The following is a 22,624-nucleotide window of genomic DNA, read 5'->3' as shown; positions in this document are numbered from 1 at the left end:
AGGGCAACTAGGTCCCTAACTATTCAGGGCATTATCAGTCCAAATCTACAACATAAGCTTCACTAAGAAATCAAATGGAAGCCAGTGCAGCCTATAGGGCACAGGTATAATATGTTCCCTAAGTGAAATACCATTTAATAAGTGGGCAGCTGAAATCTGTACTAACTGAAGGGTGTTTTTTTTCATAGTTTTAAAATGTCGTCCTGAGTATAGCAGCAATCAAATCTGACAAAGGCATAGGTGACTGGAAAGGCCTGCATCCAAAGGAAAGATAAAAACCAAGCCAGATAAAGTGCTCTGCTGCTGCTACCTGTATATACCTCCAAGAGCAATAGAGGATCTAATAAGGAGCAAACAGTGGGCATGCTTCCTCGATCAGTGGAGATGATGATCTCTTCCTCCAACCTACAAATATCACTTTTATCTGATCTTGACTTGAGTTACCGCTAACTGGTTCTCATCTTAGCCCTATCCTGGTTTGGATAACTGCTCAGCTCCCTGTCCAGAGAATGCATTTATTATATGTTTTCATTTTATGGAGTATTTATATTCTATTTCAGTACAATTAAAGGTTATTGAATTTAGTAATAACAAACATTACCATATAATTTCCAGTTTACTGCATAATGCAGTGCTGTCTCATTAATTTGTTGAGGGGTAGTTGCCATGTACAGTAGGTAAAGTTTATAGCACAGTATACAGGATCCCATGTTGTTAAAGGGAATTCCTTGTTTTATTACCTTCTGTGAAGTGCTTTGGGGTCTTCAAATGGAAGGTATGTGTAGATGTGCTAAATGCTTGTTTAATATTTTCTTTGAATCCTAATTGATTGCCAGTCTCAGGATTATGACCGTCACATCCTCAGTCAGTTCTGTTACTTGCCTGGTTTACAAGCACAGTGATCTATCTTCTGTGCTCAAATCATTCTTTAAGATTCAGTCAAGATGTAGGTGAGGGTATTTCTAAGCATCTTGAAAGACTGTGAAAGAACTGTAGAATCCTGTGAGTATTTTTCACTAGAGAGATTCCTAGTTAAATAAGAGAAATTAGTTTTTAAAAGTAGTAACAAATGTACATAGTTTTTTGGTTCTTACTGATTCCAGTGGCCCTTTTGTTTCAGCTGTTATATAAACCTAAAAGAAATATTCACTTTATTTTTCTCTTTGCCTTATGTCAGGGCATACTGAAAAGGTCTGTTTACCAAGAACTGATTCAACTGGTAGCATAATATTGATTGTCAATTCCTTTCCCCTGTATCTATTGGACTTATTAATATAAACCCTGACAGCATATTGGGCAATATGTCTTATACCTAAGCAAACTGGTCTTGAATTTGTCCTAAAGTTGTGATGAACAGATGCTTTTCTTGATTTTGTTTGTCACAGTCTTAATTATTGAGCCTATATTTTTGCTGAACTTACTCAGTTTTTTAAAACAGCAGAATTCATTTCACTCCAGCAGTCTGTAAGTTTTGTAAATGTTACAAAGATTGCTGATTTTTTCTCTGTAATCTATGTTCACTGCACAATCTTTATTGATGGTCTGTAATTTCAATGGTTAATTTTCATTTTTCTCATAGGAAGTGTCACTTCAGCAGGCTGCACAGCCTACATCAACAATAGTTCGTCCAGCATCACTGCAGGTTCCTAATGTATTGCTAACAAGTTCTGACTCAAGTGTTATTATTCAGCAGGCAATACCTTCACCAACTTCTAGCACTGTCATTACCCAGGCTCCATCCTCCAACAGGCCAATAGTGTAAGTTATATGTGATAGTAAAATATTTTATTACAGATTTCTAAAAAGATTTTTGTCTAGTTTACAAGGTACTTTTGGTCACTTTTTCTGCAATTTAATAAATAATGCAGCCTCCAGCTCCATATTCTCCAACAGTACAGTGAGTTTACATTACAACTCTCACACAGTTATATCAAAGAGAATTACTGTTAAATGTACAGAATGTGGATATTATTGATACCTTGTTAAAATGGCAAAGAGTTTAAGCTGTATTAAGTTTGGACAAGGTTGAGCCAAATTAATGTATCAAGCTTTGTAATAAGAAATGTCAGTATCTTTCAGTTCTTCTGTGTATTTGTGTCCTTTTAAAATATTTCCTCCTCTTTGTTTTTCTTAGACCAGTACCAGGTCCTTTTCCTCTGCTGTTACATCTTCCTAATGGACAAACTATGCCTGTTGCTATTCCTGCCTCAATCACAAATTCTAACGTTCATGTCCCTGCTGCAGTTCCAGTAAGTTTACACGTGACCTATTATACATGCTTAATTTTAAAATAATGCAGACTTGCATACATTCTGCTTTTTTTTTTTTTAATTTCAAACACTAACATTTAAAAAAAAAAGATTTTTGGACTTGATTTACATATTTTTGGCAACTATTGTAATTTGTGCTCTGAATATTGTGAGAGTAGTATATCTTTATCATTCCAAATATTACTTAAATGGTTAGAAATACTTTAATTACTCTGGAAGGGTAAAAAGCTACTGATATATCTTAAGCCTTAGAACTTAGATTTACAGATTTTGGTAGCTGTTTTGGTTCTAGTGGGCAATGCAATCATATAATTTGTATTATGTTGGCATACTCAAAGATTGTTTTTCATTTTTATGACTTTCCTGGTCAGCTTGTTAGACCTGTCACCATGGTGCCTAGTATCCCAGGAATCCCAGGGCCCTCCTCCCCACAGCCAGTGCAGTCAGAGGCAAAATTGGTAAGTTAGAATTCCATTGATCTTCAAGAAGGTTAATCAGAAAAAAATGTTGTTCTTAATAATTAGGTCTTACTACAGATGTAGTTGTTTGATTTAGTCATTGTTATTGTGTGGTATAAATTTTATTTTCTACAGACTTTGATCTTACAGAAGACAAGCTCTGTGCTGGAATCTCAATGCTGGAAAATGAGAGCTATCAATTTGTTTTGGTTTTATGGTAATTTCAGGTTCTTGTATGAAGGTTAGCACCGGGACTAAAACACATTTATGAATTTAGCAGCACCAGTGAAATGTACTTTGAAGAAGAACAATTTTTTAACTGTAAACTCAGTCTCGCTCCTCATGGTGAAGAGTAGATGTATATGTGGCTTTAGGAGAGGGAGGAGACATAAGCTTAATATCAGCAGTGAACCTTGCCTGCCAATAGAAGCAAAATGGAAGAACTACAGAGGTAAGCCCATACCAAAATGGTGTGAAGGTTCTTAGCAGAAAAGACTATAGAAATAAAAAACAGGCTTTTCATAACAACACACCTCCTAATATTCCCAGCTGCTTATGGTCTCTTCTTCCAGGCAAGTAACCTGATAGGGTTTAGTGACCAATGTCTCTAAAGAGACATTGGTATGATGTACATAAAAAGTTGGTTTGTTAAGATGACCTGGAACAGGTGGAAGATAATCAAAAAGGGTAAAGAAAAAAATCAGTTATATAAATGTACATTAATAGGATCATAATAATTATAGTTTAAACTTTAATTAATCACTTCCAATAAAAATGTGTATCTTCTCCAATTTGTTAGCTAGTTGCTTCAGTGCTTTTTTATCAAACTTTTCTTCATTCCATCTGTTCTTGTAAAATGGAATGGGAAATACATGAAAAAAATAAATAAATAAATGTCCCCCCATGTGCATCGGTAGAAGAGCTCCACAAACTGAATCTGTCTTGTAGATTACATGCATTTAACTTAGGATAGTGATGCATTATCCCTGACACTCATTTATTTGTATTTTAAAAAAAAATAAGAGGAGAATCGGGAGCAGTAAGTAGATAAAAATATTATTTTTAAATGCAACGCAGTAGGGGGATTTAGGGGCAATAGCACCCTGCTAGGGCACTTTCATGGCGACAGCAGGAGCAGGCAGCCCAGTTGCTACAGCTGCTGGAGCCACTTTGAGACTGTTTATATAGCTGGCAGGAGGAGGTGATGGACCGCATAGAGAGATAAATCCCTTAAAGTCCTTTATTAATGTGGAGAGAAGGCTGGGAAGGCCCTCAGTCAGTGAACTTTCTTTTTGGCTTCCACTCCAAACCCTAGTCTATTCAGTAGTGAGGAAGGGTGCAGGTGTACGCCCAAAGATGGGCCAAGGACCCTTTCCACATCAAATATCTGTCTGTGTGAGGTGAGGCTGCTGGACACATAGAAACCCTTTCCCCAAAATGATACAACCACTCTGAGGAGTGTGTTGGCCACCAATGAACTCTGAGTAGAACTTCCTGCTACAGTCAGAGCTACTCTCCTATCTCTGCTCCCCTTTGGGTGAGTTGGCCTCCGAACTGCTGCAAGAGGTGGGAGGACAGTACTAAGGGCTTTTTCTGCTCAGTTCCCCCTCTCATCCTTCAGGGGCATTGAAAAAGGAGTCCTTCATTTTCAGAGTCAGGAAAAACATAATTGTAACTGCCTTCTGAGAGAATGTATTTATCTTAATTCTGGGAAAAGATTAATTTAAGAATGGGGATCAGATAAGAACAAGAATTCTGTTTTCTCACCCGATGTATTCCACAGGATCAAAAGACTCCTATTCACAGAATTTCACTATGTGGAATCTATTAGAACCTCAAGACTAGAGGTCCAAATAATTTTTGTTTGGTTGGGCAAGAAATTAGATTAAGAGTGAGATTAAATCATGCAGTAATATGCTTTATGAAGCTTTATATGTGAAAAAATACAAGTGGTAAAAGCTTTTGATTTCACATAGGAAAAAGCAATCACTCATAGAAAAGGCACAAAAACAGCATAAAGAAAAACAGATTGCAAGACTTAAATTTTAATAGTCTCATTAGTTTTCTCATTAGAATGTAGCTAATATGTGCACTTCAGTGTTTGCTTATCTTCTTTAAGTGGAATGGTAAAACCATACTCACCATATTTCTTCTTTTCTTTCTTGTCTCTATGAATAAGGAATGAGCAGAATATATCAGAATTGTGTATATTTGTTGCGCTTTATAAAGTGTATATTCACAAAAACGAAAAAATGATTATTTCTATTTAAGTGTAAAGAACTAAACAAGAAACCTAATATTCACAGAAAAATTTCTCCAACAAAAAATTACATAGCCTAACAGCTAAGAATGATAGAAAATACAGTATTATGAACAGGCATCCTGGGTTACCAATTTTTTTAATTCCCATTTGATTTTCAGAATTTAAATCTTTATTTACAACATCAAATTCTGTGTCTTTCTGGTATATTTCTTGCACGTAAAAACATGTTAAACATGAAACTGCTGCAGTGTAACCTGCAATACATTCTAAGTTCTGCAAATGTCAAAGTAATTACATTTACTTTTATCACTTGTGATGGTCTCTGTTAAACCAACAGAGGGCTTCGACTATTTAATTATATTTGATTAATATTTCCTTGATAAACTAAGTTGATGAAAATACCTTTTTTTAAAAATGCTATGCTCCGGTTGTCAATAAAACTTAATAAGCAGGATTAGCTTGGTACTATTAATATCAGTTAAACACTATTTCTAGGCTTATTACATATTTCTCTTAGTATATCACTATGATTACTAGCTAGAAGACAAGGATGCAGAATTTTTTAATTCATTTGGAACTTTTTTATTAATATTGTAAGAGACAGCTTAGTCATATGTAGACCTATTTCATTGCTGTGGATTTTTCTCGTATTACACTAGGGGAATGTAACATAAATTTACGTAATTGCTAAGACAACTGGTTCCCCAACTTGATAAAACAACTGGCTACCTAACGTCAAAACTGTCTGCTGAATACATGACATTCAGTGTGACAATAAATAGGCTGCTGAACTAGGGATGATGTCTTGACAGTTGATAAGTGACTTGGAGGGCTGTTATCTATTGTTTGCCTTTAGCTGTCATTAGTTAAACTTCTGTCTTCTATAATGCAAAAACTGAAATTTCTAATCTCTAATATAGTATCTTGCATCTTTTACTGTAAGTTATATATAAAACAATATTATTGTAAGGTACTCTCAGTTGAGACATTCTGACTATTCCAGAAATTCAAGATGAAGTGATATTGATGTGGTGGTGGTGTTTGAGACCCTAACCTCTTCTATGACAAGACATATGACAGTTTGCCCAAAAGGAGGCAACCATGTTCATAGGTTCCTGCAGGGATGACCTAATTTTTTGCCCTTGGGCAAAAATTAGCACTATCATTCCTACCAAAGAAACATCTTCTGCCATCCTCAGTAAACCAGGGAGCATAATGAACATTGTAACATTTAAGATATAACAGCAAACTATCCTGATGTGAAGGAAAGATTAGTGAGCGGCCAATATGGTTGCATCAGGAGTTCTTTAAAGATATGAAAAACTAAAAGGAATGCTACAAAAAGTGAAAATGTGGACATGTTGCTAAGGATGAGTACAAAAGAATAGCATAAGCACGTTGGGACAAAATGAGGCAAAGGCACAAAATGAGTGGCACCTCACAAGAGACATAAAAGGCAATAAAAAGAGGTTCTAGAAATACATTGAGAGCCAGAGAAAGATAAGGAAAATTTAGCAAGGGACAGATAATACCATCCAGAAATTCTGAAACATTTAATGCCCATTTTGCAGCAGTTTTACCTAAAAGGGTGAATTGTGACCAGATACTCAACACAATTAATATTTACAAGTAGGAAGGATCACAAGCCAGAATAGGGAAAGAACAGGTTAAAAAATATTTGGGTAAGCTGTATGTTTTCAAGTCTGCAGGGCCTGATAAAATTCACCCTAGGGTACTAAAGAAACTAAGGGCATGTCTGTACTTACCAGGGATCAACGCTGCTGTGATCGATGCAGCAGAGGTCAATTTAGTGGGTCTAGTGAAGACTCTCTAAATCGACTGCAGAGCACTCTCCAGTCCACTGCAGTATTCCACAGGAATGAGAAGATTAAGGTAAATCGATGGGAGCGTATCTCCCATTGACACAGTGTGGTGCAGAGATAGCAGTAAGTCGACCTAAACTATGTCAACCCCAGCTACATTATTCACGTATCTGGAGGAGCGTGATTTAGGTAGACTTGCTGCAGTAGCGTAGATAAGGCCTAACTGAAACAATCTTGGAACCATTAGGGGTCATCTTTGAGAACCCATGGAAGATGGGTGAGGTCCCAGAGGACTAGAGAAGGTACATAGTACATACCTTTAAAAAAGAGAATAAAGAGGGTCTGGGAAATTTTATGCCAGTCAGCCCAATTTTGGTACCAGGAAAAATACTGGAACAAATTATTAATCAGTTTGTAAAGCCCTTACAGGATAATAGGTTGATAAGTAATAGCCAACATGGATTTGCCAAGAACAAATCATCCTAGACCAACATAATTTCCTTCTTTGTTGGAGTTACTGGCCTAGTGGATGAGGAGAAGCAGTAGATGTGATATATTGTGATTTTTAGTAAGATTTTTTGACACAATTGCATATGACATTCTCATAAGCAAACTAGGGAAATGTGGGCTAGATGAAATTACTATAGGGTGGGTGTACAACCAGTTGAAAGACCATACTCTGAGTAGTTATCACTGGTTCGCTGTCAAACTGGGAAGATGAATCTAGTGGTGTCTTTTGTATTAATTTAGATGGAATAAATGGGCCCAAAGAGTCAATGATGTTAATATGACAGTATCCAACATTAAAGAGTGTTAAAGAAGGTTTGGGATCTGGTATACAGAGTTGCCATGGCAAACACACCCTTAAAAATCTTTTTCACCTTTTATTAAAGATAGAAGGAGAAACAGAGAGCAAAAAGAAAGGAAGAACTGGTAAAGCATTTGAAATGTAAAGTATTGGGGAAGGCTTTTATTTTAACATCCCTCGTTCTTTTCCCTTTTGCCGGAGAGAGAGTGTTTAGAAGGAAAACCCACTTACTTGACAGTCTATTAGATGGTATTAAAGATGGTAATAACTGCCCTTTTGAGGAAAAGAGAAGTTAGTTGAGAAGTGCTAGAGTTGTCATTGCTGTGAAAGTCCAATCCCATTTCTTAAAAGACAAAACAAAACACACACACAGAAGGGGAAAGAAATGAACAGCAAAGATAGAAAATGCAGATTCTGTCTCTAGTGTCGACTTTCACTTGCAGCCTCACTGCTGGAAAAAGAAAGGAACAGCAAACTGTTTTATTAGTCGCTCTAAGGCCTGGGCTGTTTAGGATATTGCTTTTAGCTGCCTCTTTTAGGTTACAGGCTTAAAACAGTGTTGTAGAATATACAATCTTGGCCAGGTAAGCCAGATTCTCTTTAAACAGAAGGCAAAAGGCAAGAGTTAGAAAGGGAGTGGTGGGTGGTGTGATTAAAGTCTCAAATCCCAGGTGGTATTTGAGATTCAGCTGGAAGTGATAGAGGTGACAATGTCATCTGAGTCTCTCTCTTGCCCAGGTATGGTCAGGACATCTTGGAATCAGGTTGACAAAGGTCCAACGATGTTACAGTAGATCCTGCAGTCCAAGGAGATAGTAAGAATGGCAGTCATAATGGTGAAGCTTGCTCTTTCCCCTTTTTCTCATCTTTCAGTCAGCCATTGTCACATTAGCCAGCTTTTTCCCTCCACAGGTCTCTCTTTGAGGACTCCAAAAGGGAGTGATGGGCAGAATAGCCAATCTTCTTATTATTTTGTCCACCAATTATACCTAATTTCTGACACACATTTTTGACTAGATGACCTCTTGAGGTCCCTTCCAGCCCTTCATTTCTGTGGTTAACAGAAATTACATCCATTTGTTACAAGCTTGACTTTCCCAATATTCTTCATGGGGAAGGACGACAAAAGCAGCAGAGTTGGAGTCAACTTTCAGTGTGTGTTAGGCACCTAACTCTCTCAGGTGCTTCTGAAAAGTCCACCCTTACTCTGTTTTCCCATCTGTACAGGGGGGAAATAGAACCTTAGATGGATGTTGGACTCATAATTTATTACCATTTGACTCTAGTTTAGCATACTTTTTTTAGAGTGAGCCAGAGCATAGAACCACTGCATAGTTTGATAAATAACTATTTTCTTATGGCTTGTATGCAGCAAAGCTGCATGCTCAAAATCATATATAGCACCATTTGTTGTGGTAATCATAAGAGTGAGTTTTACTGAAATAAATGGAAATTTTGTTTTAAACTTCAGTTGTTAAAAATGTGTCCGCAAAGATGCTCTTTGATAATAGATATGTCATCATTAAAATTTCATCTTGGCTTTCCTAAAAGACAAAAATCCTACAGTTATTGGAGATAGGATACCTAATCCATCTCGCATACCAAATATACCCTTCACTCATGCATTGATCTAAAGAATGTTCTTCTGCCCATTTTTTACCTTCTAAGTATGAGCAGCTCCCGAAGTCTCAGTTCAATTTCTAAATCTGCTCTCTAGTGACATTTCTAAGTGTTACCAGCCTGAAGTTGCCCAATTTAATGTTTAGGTTTTCCTGTCATTTGGTTGGCTGAGCTTTATTCCGCTTCCACACATGTATTTGAGTCTCCCTGCAGTGCCTGGATTGCACATCTGTAAATATTTTCTTAGTTACAGCCTTCTTTTGATTTGACTCGAAAGAATGTGTATCTGGTCTTTGAAGATGTATCATTGAGATGTCTGGTGCTAACAGTCTGGAAAAAAGTTTAACCTTATAGGATAGTTTTCTTCTGATGTTTTTCCCCTGTGCAATCAAACTTCATACCAGTATTAATTTGACAAAACAAATGTGCAAGCAGAACTGCATATTAACTTTGTAAATATGTAATTTAAATAGTTGGATTTTTGTTTTGTTTTTCATTTGGTGTGGTGGTTGTTTTTCTGGAATCCCCAACCTGGGAATGTCAGACTCCTTCAGGGTGGCACAGTCTTGGCTTCTCATGCGAAGGGAGCTGTGAGGCTGTTACTGCCATAGTCATGTTCAGTCTCCTTTGCTGTGTTCTCTCCTCTAGTCTGCACTATCACTGCCTGTCATCTTACAGGCTGTAAGCAGCCTGTAGGGGGACAGTACACTGTGAACACAATAGCCTTGGATGGGGAGAAAGAGAGAAAACACAGGAGCAAGAAAATAACAAAGAATGAAAATAAACCAGAAAAAATATATAGAGAAGAAAAAAGAATAGGGATAAAAAATTCCTGTAGAGACTGAAAATAGGAAAATGGTTATCTAGCTCTGATCATTTTGTTGTAAAGAGTTCTCCATTAAGACTGTGTGTGTTTAAAAATGTACTGTATAAGGAAGAATTGAGTGTATGCTTAAATCATAGAATCATAGACTATCCAGTTGGAAGGGACCTCAGGAGGTCATCTAGTCCAACCCCCTGCTCAAAGCAGGACCAATCCCCAACTAAATCATCCCAGCCAGGGCTTGGTCAAGCCGGACCTTAAAAACCTCTAAGGAAGGAGATACCACCACATCTCTAAGTAACGCATTCCAGTGTTTCACCACCTGCCTAGTGAAAATTTTTTTCCTAATATCCAACCTAAACCTCCCCCACTGCAACTTGAGATCATTACTCCTCATTCTGTCATCTGCTACCACTGAGAACAGTCTAGATCCATCCTCTTTGGAACCCCCTTTCAGGTAGTTGAAAGCAGCTATCAAATCCCCCCTCATTCTTCTCTTCTGCAGACTAAATAATTCCAGTTCCCTCAGCCTCTCCTAAATCATATGTTCCAGTCCCCTAATCATTTTTGTTGCCCTCCGCTGGACGTTTTCCAATTTTTCCACATCCTTTTTGTAGTGTGGGGCCCAAAACTGGACACAGTACTCCAGACAAGGCCTAAGCAATGTCGAATAGAGGGGAACGATCACTTCCCTCAATCTGCTGGCAATGTCCCTACTTATACATCCCAAAATGCCATTGGCCTTCTTGGCAACAAGGACACACTGTTGACTCGTATTCAGCTTCTCGTCCACTGTAACCTCTAGGTCCTTTTCTGCAGAACTGTTGCCCAGCCATTCGGTCTCTAGTCTGTAGAGGTGCATGGGATTCTTCCGTCCTAAGTGCAGGACTCTGCACTTGTCCTTGTTGAATTTCATCAGATTTCTTTTGGCCCAATCCTCTAATTTGTCTAGGTCCCACTGTATCCTATCCCTACCCTCAAGCGTATCTACCTCTCCTCCCAGTTTTGTGTCATGTTCAAACTTGCTGAGGGTGCAATCCATGCCACCCTCAAGATCATTAATGAAGATATTGAACAAAACCAGCCCGAGGACCAACCCTTGAGACACTCCACTTGATACCGGCTGCCAACTAGACATGGAACCATTGATCATTACCCGTTGAGCCCAACAATCTAGCCAGCTTTTTATCCACGTTATAGTCCATTCATCCAGCCCATACTTCTTTAACTTACTGGCAAGAATACTGTGGGAGACCGTGTCAAAAGCTTTGCCAAAGTCAAGGAACAACACGTCCACTGCTTTCCCCTCATCCATAGAGCCAGTTATCTCGTCATAGAAGGCAATTAGATTAGTCAGGCATGACTTGCCCTTGGTGAATCCATGCTGACTGTTCCTGATCACTTTCCTCTCCTCTAAATGCTTCAGAATTGATTCCTTGAGAACCATGCTCCATGATTTTTCCAGGGACTGAAGTGAGGCTGACTGGCCTGTAATTCCCCAGATCCTCCTCCTTCCCTTTTTTAAAGATGGGCACTACATTAGCCTTTTTCCAGTCATCTGGGACTTCCCCCAATCGCCATGAGTTTTCAAAGATAATGGCCAATGGCTCTGCAATCACATCCGCCAATTCCTTTAGCACTCTCGGATGCAGCGCATCTGGCCCCATGGACTTGTGCTCATCCAGCTTTTCTAGATAGTGCTGAACCACTTCTTTCTTCTTAGAGGGCTGGTCACCTCATCCCCATGCTGTGCTGCTCAGTGCAGCAGAGTGGGAGGTGACCTTGTTTGTGAAGACAGAGGCAAAAAAAGCATTGAGTACATTAGCTTTTTCTACATCCTCTGTCACTAGGTTGCCTCCCTCATTCAGTAAGGGGCCCACACTTTCCTTGACTGACTTCTTGTTGCTAACATACCTGAAGAAACCCTTCTTGTTACTCTTAACATCTCTTGCTAGCTGCACCTCCAGGTGTGATTTGACCTTCCCGATTTCACTCTTGCATGCCCGAACAATATTTTTATACTCTTCCCTGGTCATTTGTCCAATCTTCCACTTCTTGTAAGCTTCTTTTTTGTGTTTTAAGATCAGCAAGGATTTCACTGTTAAGCCAAGCTGGTTGCCTGCCATATTTACTATCCTTTCTACACATTGGGATGGTTTATCCCTGTAACCTCAATAAGGATTCTTTAAAATACAGCCAGCTCTTCTGGACTTCTTTCCCCCCTCATGTTGTTCTCCCAGGGGATCCTGCCCATCAAATCCCTGAGATTGTCAAAGTCTGCTTTTCTGAAGTCCAGGGTCTGTATTCTGCTGCTCTCCTTTCTTCCCTGTGTCAGGATCCTGAACTTGACCATCTCATGGTCACTGCCTCCCAGGTTCCCATCCACTTTTGCTTCCCCTACTAATTCTTCCCAGTTTGTGAGCAGCAGATCAAGAAGAGCTCTACCCCTAGTTGGTTACTACAGCACTTGCACCAGGAAATTGTCCCCTGCACTTTCCAAAAACTTCCCTGGATTGTCTGTGCACTGCTGTATTGCTCTCCCAGCAGATATCAGGGTGATTGAAGTTTCCCATGAGAACCAGGGCTTGAGATCTAGTAACTTCCGTTAGTTGCCGGAAGAAAGCCTCGTCCACCTCATCACCCTGGTCCGGTGGTCTATAGCAGACTGCCACCATGACATCACCCTTGTTGCTCACGCTTCTAAACTTAATCCAGAGACACTCAGGTTTTTCTGCAGTTTCATACCGGAGCTCTGAGCAGTCATACTGCTCTCTTACATACAATGCGACTCCCCCACCTTTTCTGCCCTGCCTGTCCTTCCTGAACAGTTTATATCCATCCATGATAGTACTCCAGTCATGTGAGTTATCCCACCAAGTCTCTGTTATTCCAATCACATCATAATTCCTTGACTGTGCCAGGACTTCCAGTTCTCCCTGCTTGTTTCCCAGGCTTCTTGCATTTGTGTATAGGCACATGAGATAACTTGCTGTTTGTCCTGCTTTCTTAGTATGAGGCAGGAGCCCTCCCCTTTCGCGTTCTCCTGCTCATGCTTCCTCCCGGTATCCCACTTACCTCAGGGCTTTGGTCTCCTTCCCCCGGTGAACCTAGTTTAAAGCACTCCTCACTAGGTTAGCCAGCCTGCTTGCGAAGATGCTCTTCCCTCTCTTCGTTAGGTGAAGCCCGTCTCTGCCTAGCACTCCTCCTTCTTGGAACACCATCCCATGGTCAAAGAATCCAAAGCCTTCTCTCCAACGCCACCTGTGTAGCCATTCGTTGACTTCCACAATTCGACGGTCTCTGCCCAGGCCTTTTCCTTCCACGGGGAGGATGGACGAGAACACCACTTGCGTATCAAACTCCTTTATCCTTATTCCCAGAGCCACGTAGTCCGCAGTGATCCGCTCAAGGTCCATTCTTGGCAGTATCATTGATGCCCACGTGGAGGAGTAAGAAGGGGTAGCGATCCGAGGGCTTGATGAGTCTCTGCAGTCTCTCTGTCACATCGTGAATCCTAGCTACTGGCAACATCATGAATCCTAGCTACAGACTTCTTGGTTTTCCTGGTCGGGGCGGCAGATAGATGACTTAGTCCCCCAGAGGAGAGAGTCCCCGACCACCACCACCCGCTGCCTCCTCTTCGGAGCGGTGGTCGTGGAATCCCAGTCCCTTAGGACGGTGCATCTCATGCCTCCCAATCAGCAGTCTCCTTCTGTTCCCTTCCCTCAGATGTATCATCTAGTCCACTCTCCACATTAGTACCTGTGGAGAGAACATGATGCTGAAGCATAATGATATGAAGTTAGACAGTAAGATGTATTGCATTTAAGCTTCTGCATACAATATTAAATTTCGGTAGGTAAAACACGCATTCTAATGTACCACTTTTGAGTTGTATGTTCAGGTATACAGTGTTAGCTTGCATTACTCTATGCTAGTGTTGTCAGGCATGAGGTGTCAGTTGCTCTTATTCCTTTGAAAATATTTTTATTGTTAGCTTTTAATAGGAATGATGATTCATAGATTCCAACTCCAGAAGGGACCACTGTGATAATCTAGTCTGATCTCTTGTGTAACACAGCCCATAGAACTTCCCTAATGTAATTCCTGGAGCATATCTTTTAGAAAAACATTCCATCTCGATTTAAAAATTGTCAGTGATGGCGAATCCACCATGACACTTGGTAAATTATTCCAATGGTTCAACTTCCAATGCTCCAGCCACTGGTTCATGTTATACCTTTCTCTGCTATATTGAAGAATCCATTATTAAATGTTTGTTCCCCCTGTAGATACTTACACACTGTAATCAAGTCACCCCTTCACATTCCATCTGTTAAGCTAAATAGATAGAACTCCTTAATTCTGTCATTATAAGACATGTTTGCTCATCCTTTAATCATCCTTGTGGCTCTTCTCAGAACCCTCTCCAACTTATCTGCATCCTTCTTGAATTGTGGGTACCAGAACTGGACACAGTATTTCATCAGCAGTTGCCCAAATGCCAAATATAGAGGTAAAATAACCTCTCTATCCTGCTTGAGATTCCCGTTTATGCATCCCAGCATCACATTCACTCTTTTTGTCACAGCATCACATTGGGAGCTCATGTGCAGCTGATTCTAGGAGTTTTGTATGAAGATCAGCTTTACAGATCATGTAGGAAGTGTGCCATATGCACAAATTGTGGGTTTTCACACACACAGGCTTAGTGTCCATTATTATACAGAACTCTCTTACAAAAGTAAAATCACACATGCAGGTTGATTTTTATGTGTGTGGTGTTTTTGAGGTGTCCAGAACACATGCAGGTACAGTAGGCAATGTGAAAAAATATATTATACCGTATTGTAAGGGAGAGCTATGTTATTTCAGAATTGGGTCTTTGATCTGTTTGAGAAGAAAATCTGAAATTCCAGATATCTCGTGTGTGTGTGTGTGTGTGTGTGTGTGTGTGTGTGTATAAAAGGATGGTTTACTTCAAGCTGTGTAGCATGTTTGTCATTAACATGCAGTTTGAGGATGATGCAGACAAAAAACGTTAGGGAAAACATTCTGAGTGAATCAGGAAGTTTCCTAAGAAAGTAAATTAAAAACCTTTGTTTAAACAAAATTCTACTCTGGAGAACCCTCCATGCAAAGCCTTTTATGACAAACTGAGAAATATCTTGAACACAGTGGGTAGCCAGTAGGCTTTCTGCAAGGGGTTTCTACTGAGAGTTGACAGAGGGCAGCTTGGCAAATGTTCAGAAACCTATATTAGCTTGGTTGAGCCTGGCATGGAACCTTGTGTTCAGCAGAATTCTTCTGACCTGCCTCTCTGCATGCTGAGCTAATCAGCAAACACCTAATGAGCCTACTCTAAAGAAACAGACCCTCTCCCAACCTAGTTCATTTTCATACATTCTCTGGGGGTGGAGAGACAAGACTTCATGAGGACTGATGATGCTGCAAAGACCACAATAATGATAATTAACTTGCTGAATTTAGAAGATTATGCTGTTAATTAGTTGCAAAATAAAGATAAGTAATAGAGCAGCAGATGGTAGGATAGCACCCAGGAGAAGGAGGGTTATTACTCTGATGAGCTTTTGTGGCAGATATGAAATATGGATCTGACTTTTTCATAAATTGTTTCTAGAGAATATTATCTACTTTCTGTGAGTTGTTGATGGAGTGATCCATTCCTACCAAATTTTGACAGATGTGATAAGGATTTGTTTTCAAGAGTACACATGCACAATAAAATTTCACTCGTAAAAATTTAAAATGTTAAAATATTTTGCAGGTTTCAGAGTAGCAGCCATGTTAGTCTGTATTCGCAAAAAGAAAAGGAGTACTTGTGGCACCTTAGAGACTAACAAATTTATTTGAGCATAAGCTTTCGTGAGCTACAGCTCACTTCGTCAGATGCATGAAGTGAGCTGTAGCTCACGAAAGCTTATGCTCAAATAAAATATTTTAAAATCAGATTTTTATTCTGTGATAATTTAACCTCACTTGAATAAGCATCTAGATTATGATTAGCCATTATTATTTCTTCACATATAATACTGTAACTATATAAAGAATAAACCTCTAATATATGTGGTAATGTATCAAATTTTTAAAACTAAAATTCATAATATTTTGGGTGACTACCCCACTATTCAGTTGAAATACAATGTGTACCCCTATGCCACATGCAAGTATTGGAATACTTATCTGGTATTCAAAATCTGTATAAAAACATAATTGTTAGAAATGATCCTCCTTGTTAAACTCCATTCTTCTAAATTATCTGAAGCTATTCCCTTACTGGATTTTCAGTTCCACCCATTTGTGGATAACTTTCACCTACAGTAAATATATCATTTAGGTTTCTTATATACATCTCTCAATCTCTGCCACGTCTAAAACAGAGAATTGTTTTGTATTCCTATTTCTGTGATAAATACCTATTTTGTTTCAACTATATAACAAATTTTCAGATGGAGTTTAACTGTGTAACCTTAGCATTATATAAAGAAGTCAAGTTTCCAAAACAATATTAGTGTGGTCATTTGCAAGTCTTGTGTGTCTGATGATATACATTTTACAGCATAGGCAATAATATTATGTTACACATTTAATTGGAAAAATTTCAATAGAAAATATGCATGTGCACTCTGGCAGAGTTGACATTGCTATTGGAACCTTACATTTGAATTTCCTTTGATTTTAACTTTGCAAACTTAGTATGAGAGGTTTTTGTTTTCAGTTCAATAGAACCGTGGCAGTTAGGAGGTTAAAAAAAAATGGAGCTGGATGTATACTGCAAAAAGGTTTTCCTGAAAATATTAATATTAGGCAAAGACAAGTCTTTTAAAATCTTTTCACCTCTTTGCATTTTCTTTGTTACTGATCTAGCAAATGGCTGTGCTAGCAGGGGTGTTCATTGAACCTTCCAACTTTAACCAAATATTACAGCATATTTGCACAGAATTAATTTTTATTTTGTAATGGTTAGCATTTGGATCGGAAACCTGATTTAAAAACTGGAATAGAAACATAACATCTAACTTGTATCTAATAAATATAGTTCCAATTGTAACTATTTAGTACTTGCAATGAATTGCTTATCAACAAGCTGTAGTTAAAGAATTATTTGAAGTTATTCAGCTGATAATTGAAAATAATGCAGTTGAGAAAAATCAGTCTTTGCGGAAAATTTGTGAAGAGAAAATGAGCTAAAATATGTGATATAACTATTAAATATTTGCCCAGCTCTAGAAATAGAAAAGATTTATTAGATTATCCAGTCCAGTGCCCTGACAGTTTTGGAAACTTTACCATTAAATTACTAGTACTCCAGCTGTACTTTCAGAATGAGGGGAACATTACATTTTTGTAAGGAGAATTGAGTGAACAAAGAATGAACCTTTGCTTCTGCTCTTGTTTGACTGGAGACCGTTGGTGGCAGGTCTTAGAGTTTTATTTTTTTGCAAAGCTGTGTTTACAGTAGTAAGAAAATTAACTTATTTTAATGAGAGTTTAGAATTTGCAAAATATAGAATTCAGTAACAATTGCTGGCACGTGACTGCAGTTTTCTTCTGTGTTTGGTATTGGAATTGACATTTTAGTTTGGCAGGAGGTTGGGGCAAGTTACTCCCTTTCTTCCTCACGCAAATTGTTCCAGCAACCTCCTGTGTCCCTGCCAGAGTGGTCAGGCAAACCTGGGAAAATGTAAAAAGGGGCAGAGCTTAATTGGCACTGCTTTTTAACATTATTTTAATTTTGTTTTTTGTGCATAATATTTAATGTTGCAAAGTCAAGCACTCAAAAGTTAGGAAATGCTAAGATAAAGGTTCCCCATGTAACCTTAATTTGATCCTCTTTTATATGTATGCATTATAATAGCATCATAGAATATCAGGGTTGGAAGGGATCTCAGGAGGTCATCTACTCCAACCCCCTGCTCAAAGCAGGACCAGTCCCCAACTAAATCATCCCAGCCAGGGCTTCGTCAAGCCTGACCTTAAAAACCTCTACGGAAGGAGATTCTACCACCTCCCCAGTGAAAAAGTTTTTCCTAATATCCAACCTAAACCTCCCCTGCAGCTTGAGACCATTACTCCTTGTTCTGTCATCTGCTACCACTAAGAACAATCTAGATACATCCTCTTTGGAACTCCCTTTCAGGTAGTTGAAAGCAGCTATCAAATCCCCCCTCATTCTTCTCTTCTGCAGACTGACTAATCCCAGTTCCCTCAGCCTCTCCTCATAAGTCATGTGCTCCAGCCCCCTACAATCATTTTTGTTGCCCTCCTCTGGACTCTTTCCAATTTTTCCATAACCTTCTTGTATTGTGGGGCCCAAAACTGGACACAGTACTCCAGATGAGGCCTCACCAATGCTGAATAGTGGGGAACAATTACATCCCTCGATCTGCAGGCAATGCTCCTACTTATACAGCCCAAAATGTCGTTAGCCTTCTTGGCAACAAGGGCACACTGTTGATTCATATTCAGCTTCTCATCCACTGTAACCCCTAGGTCCTTTTCTGCAGAACTGCTGCCTAACTACTCGGTTTAGTCTGTAGCAGTGCATGGGATGCACTTCCGTCCTAAGTCAGGACTCTGCACTTGTCCTTGTTGAACCCCATCAGATTTCTTTTGGCCCAATCCTCTAACTTGTCTAGGTCCCTCTGTATCCTATCCCTACCCTCCAGCGTATCTACCACTCCTCACAGTTTCGTGTCATCTTCAAACTTGCTGAGGGTGCAATCCACACCATCCTCCAGATCATTAATGAAGATATTGAACAAAATCGGCCCCAGGACCGACCCTTGGGGCACTCTGCTTGATACCAGCTGCCAACTAGACATGGAACCATTGATCACTATCCGTTGAGCCCGACAATCTAGCCATTTTACTATCCACCTTATAGTCCATCCAGTCCATAATTCTTTAACTTACTGGCAAGAATACTGTGGGAGACCTGATCAAAAGCTTTGCTAAAGTCAAGAAATAACGCTTCCACTGCTTTCCCTTCATCCACAGAGCCAATTATCTCATCATAGAAGGCAATTAGGTTAGTCAGGCATGATCTTGGCCAGCCTTACGTAAGGCCCTAACAGAGCCGGGGCAAACTTGAACTCACTGGAGTCTTCATCTAGTACTATAAACACAAGAGAGCATATTTCCTGTTCCTGTAACCCTCTGTACCATAACACACACAGCTAGTCAAAAGTCAGAATTTCTGTTTTGTGGAAAATTTACAAAATTCTGGAGGGACGGGGGGAAATTATTCAAGTTCAGAATGAAAAGTAAAATATTTTGAAATGTCCCGCAAAAGAGAGAATCCTTGCAAAACTTGTTCCAGAATAATCTAAATGTTTCATTTTGGAAATTTTGAGCCCCAAGTTCCAAGGCTTCCAGCTCCAGAGCAGGGAAGCTGGAAGTCTTGAATCAAGAGCTGAAATACAGCTAGAGCCAGAAGTTACAGCTCCAAAGGAACCAAGCATGTGGTTGTCAGAAGTTCATAGAACATGATATGTTTCTGCAAAAAATTTCAGATTAGATGATTTGGCATTTTCCAGCAAAACCCTGCTTCCAAAATTCCTGGCCAACTCTAATTAAACATGCACAAGGGGGGTGCATTAAGGTTGTATTTCTTAAATTATGAGTGACTTTTGAACCTTTAACATTCTGGTGAAAAGTTTCATAGAATTTTTTTTCAGTTTTTTTTTTTAAAGAAGCTATCAGGTGAACCTATATTGATCCACAGCATGGGTTATCACCAGGAACCCAAGACTTCTAGAGGGATAGCCTAGACCTCGACCACTTAGTTAAGATTTATGCACACTGTAATAAGAGTGCCCATACGATATTCTAGGTGCCCTTAACATTTTATGTAAGAATACACTTAAATTAAAGCAATAACTAATTGTGATAGTAGGTTGTTATCGTCTATGTGGACCAGTCACCGAAGGGGGACATTACTACAGATACTGTGTCATTGGCTTGCACAACTAGTTTCAGGACAGCAGAGGAATGTTGGGAGTTAGAAGTTCTGGATTCTATTCCTACCTCTGAAAGCGAGCGTAATCTAGGCAAGCATCACAGCTAAGCACATAGATTTGGAAAAATTTGTTGTGCTAAGCAACTGATGTGACTTGCTATTTTAGAGCTTTGGGTTCTGTTCTCAGCTCTGACAGAAGTGGCTTTGTCCAAACTGTTATTTAATAGTAAAATGGATTAAGATTCTTTCCTGCCTCCTAAAGTAGGGAAGGATATGAATCCTTTCTTAACAATAATGGCTTTGAAGTTCACAGAATTAACATCTGTTAGCTGAAAAGGCAAGACTAGAACTTCATCTCCACTTGACTCCCAGCCCCCAGTACACCTTCTCACAGGCCAAGAGTTTGGATGCCTGCCATTGCCTCCTGTCTTCAGATATCTAGCTCTGAAGCAGACTGTGTCAGTTCTGAGGGCATGCTTAGTGCAGTTGGTATATAGTGAATTCTGTGGCGTTGGGGCATATCATTTCAGAATGGAGTACTTGGAGACTTTTTAGCAGTAAGCCTCCAACAACCTTTGCTGAGCATGTGCAGATCTGGACGGACTTTTATGAAAACGGCAAAAGACACCTCTTTGATATCAGGACTATCCCCTTTGCCAAATTTCAAGTTTATGCTCCAATGCATGAAGGTGCCAGAGCTCTTTAAAGAAATTCCTGGAAAGAGAAATTTATTATAGGAAAAAATAGTTTTTGTCACTCTTCAGCCTCAGATTTAGCAAAACCTCTTGCTCAAACTTTTTCCAAAAAAATTCAGTCTGAGAATAAAGAAAGAGAACATGGAAAATTCCAGTCCAAATGATTAAAGTTTAGACAAAATTTATAAACAACTGAAAGCGGGGACTTATAATGGAAAGTACTAAGTAACCTTAACAGTGGGCATCGCTGCCAGTTATGCATGTAATATCTTATCATACTCCAAGTAGTCTCCAGGTGTTGTAGGGCTGAATGTGAATTTTAGGCTATTTAAACACAAATATCTCAATTTAACGCTTTGTAAGATTTGGATTTTAGCTGAGCATCTACATGTTTGGATGCTTATCCAGACCTGTAGAGGCATCTATATGAGTCTCCATCTGTCCCCACAGCTTCCCTTAGGTAAAGCTCTGTTGGGAATCAATCTGTGGTCTTCCTTCTATGGGTAGTGGGGAGTCTTGTATTCAGAGGAAGGTGGCAGGCCTATTTTCCACTGTTGTTCCAGACACCTTTCGGGGCTTCCCAGGGTGAGGAGCAGGGAGTGCTTCTACTTTACTCATCAATATATCTGCATTTTGCCTTTATTGAATTAATGACCTCCTTTCTTCTGCACGTTTGTCTGTGGTACACCGAAGAGCTAAATTTACACTGTAAACCCGGTGGCATTCAAAAGAGGATAATAAATATTGATGTTTTTTCTTTTATGTTTTTGCAGAAGGTAACAATGTGTAATAATAAAGATTATTCAAGAGAGATGTGCATTTTAATGTATTTTAGACTCATGAAATAAAAAAATCTTTTAATTTGTTGTAAAAGTATACTAATTAGTTTTTAATGAAGTTGATGGTTTTAAGTACAGTACTGATCATTAGAAAGATGCACCCTCATACACAGTTTATCTTGCAGGGAAATTGTTTAATAATACTGAATAAAATCTTACTGTGGGAGTGCAAAATTTGAAAATAAAAACAAACCTATTAATAAAGCCATTGAGGATACCTACGTCTGTTTTTTTTATTAAGAAAGAGATACACAGAAAATATCCTATTGCCTCTATATAAATCCATGGTACACCATGGTATGTGCCGATGTGGTCGCCCCATCTGAAAAAAGATGTATTGGAATTGGAAAAGGTTCAGAAAAGGGCAACAAAAATGATTAGGTGTATGGAGCGGTTTCCGTATGAGGAGAGATTAATAAGACTGGGCCTTTTCAGCTTGGAAAAGAGATGACAAAGGGGGGATATGATTGAGGTCTATAAAATCATGACTGGTCTGGAGAAAGTAAATAAGGAAGTGGTTTTTTACTCATAACACAAGAATTAGGAGTCACCAAATGAAATCAATAGGCAGCAGGTTTTAAACAAATAAAATGAAGTATTTTTTCACAGAATGCACAGTCAACCTGTGGAACTCTTTGCCAGATGAGGTTGTGAAGGCCAAGACTATAACATGGTTCAAAAAAGAACTAGATAAGTTCATGGAGGATAGGTCCATCAATGCCCATTAGCCAGGATGGGTAGGGATGGTGTCCCTAGCTTCTGTTTGCTAGATGCTGGGAATGAGCGACAGGGAATGGATCACTTGATGACTGCCTGTTCTGTTCATTCCCTCTGGGGAACCTGGTATTGGCCAGTGTCTGAAGACAGGATACTGGAATAGCTGGCCCTTTGGTCTAACCCGGTATGGCCATTTTTATGTTATGTCCTTTCACCACATTAGGCATATAAGCTTGTTGTAAACAGAATACATTACCTTTTGTTGAAAATCTGCTGTAATTTTAATTCACCTTTATAGTGAAAGCATAGCTTTTATTTTCAAGCGG

General features: G+C 39.1%; 1 protein-coding gene across 50 annotated transcripts in view; it reads left to right on the top strand.

The window, feature by feature from the left end:
- Positions 1–22,624, top strand: part of ATF2 (activating transcription factor 2) — a 95,751-nt gene that overhangs the window by 35,503 nt on the left and 37,624 nt on the right. For 30 of the 50 annotated variants that reach the window (XR_006278011.1, XM_043505350.1, XM_043505347.1 and 27 more), the window contains 3 exons: positions 1,580–1,758; positions 2,135–2,249; positions 2,627–2,728. Coding sequence is in view for 49 of the 50 variants with exons in the window: in XM_043505350.1 (XP_043361285.1) it covers positions 1,580–1,758; positions 2,135–2,249; positions 2,627–2,728 (396 nt within the window). In the remaining variant the exon portion in view is untranslated. The remainder of the gene's footprint in view (positions 1–1,579; positions 1,759–2,134; positions 2,250–2,626; positions 2,729–22,624) is intronic. The other 20 variants (XM_043505339.1, XM_043505336.1, XM_043505340.1 and 17 more) reach the window with 2 other exon arrangements.

Source organism: Dermochelys coriacea, chromosome 11 (genome assembly GCF_009764565.3).
Source record: "Dermochelys coriacea isolate rDerCor1 chromosome 11, rDerCor1.pri.v4, whole genome shotgun sequence".
Taxonomy (NCBI): domain Eukaryota; kingdom Metazoa; phylum Chordata; order Testudines; family Dermochelyidae; genus Dermochelys; species Dermochelys coriacea.
The sequence above is the reverse complement of the archived record's forward strand: the minus strand, read 5'-3'. Positions and strand labels throughout refer to the sequence as shown.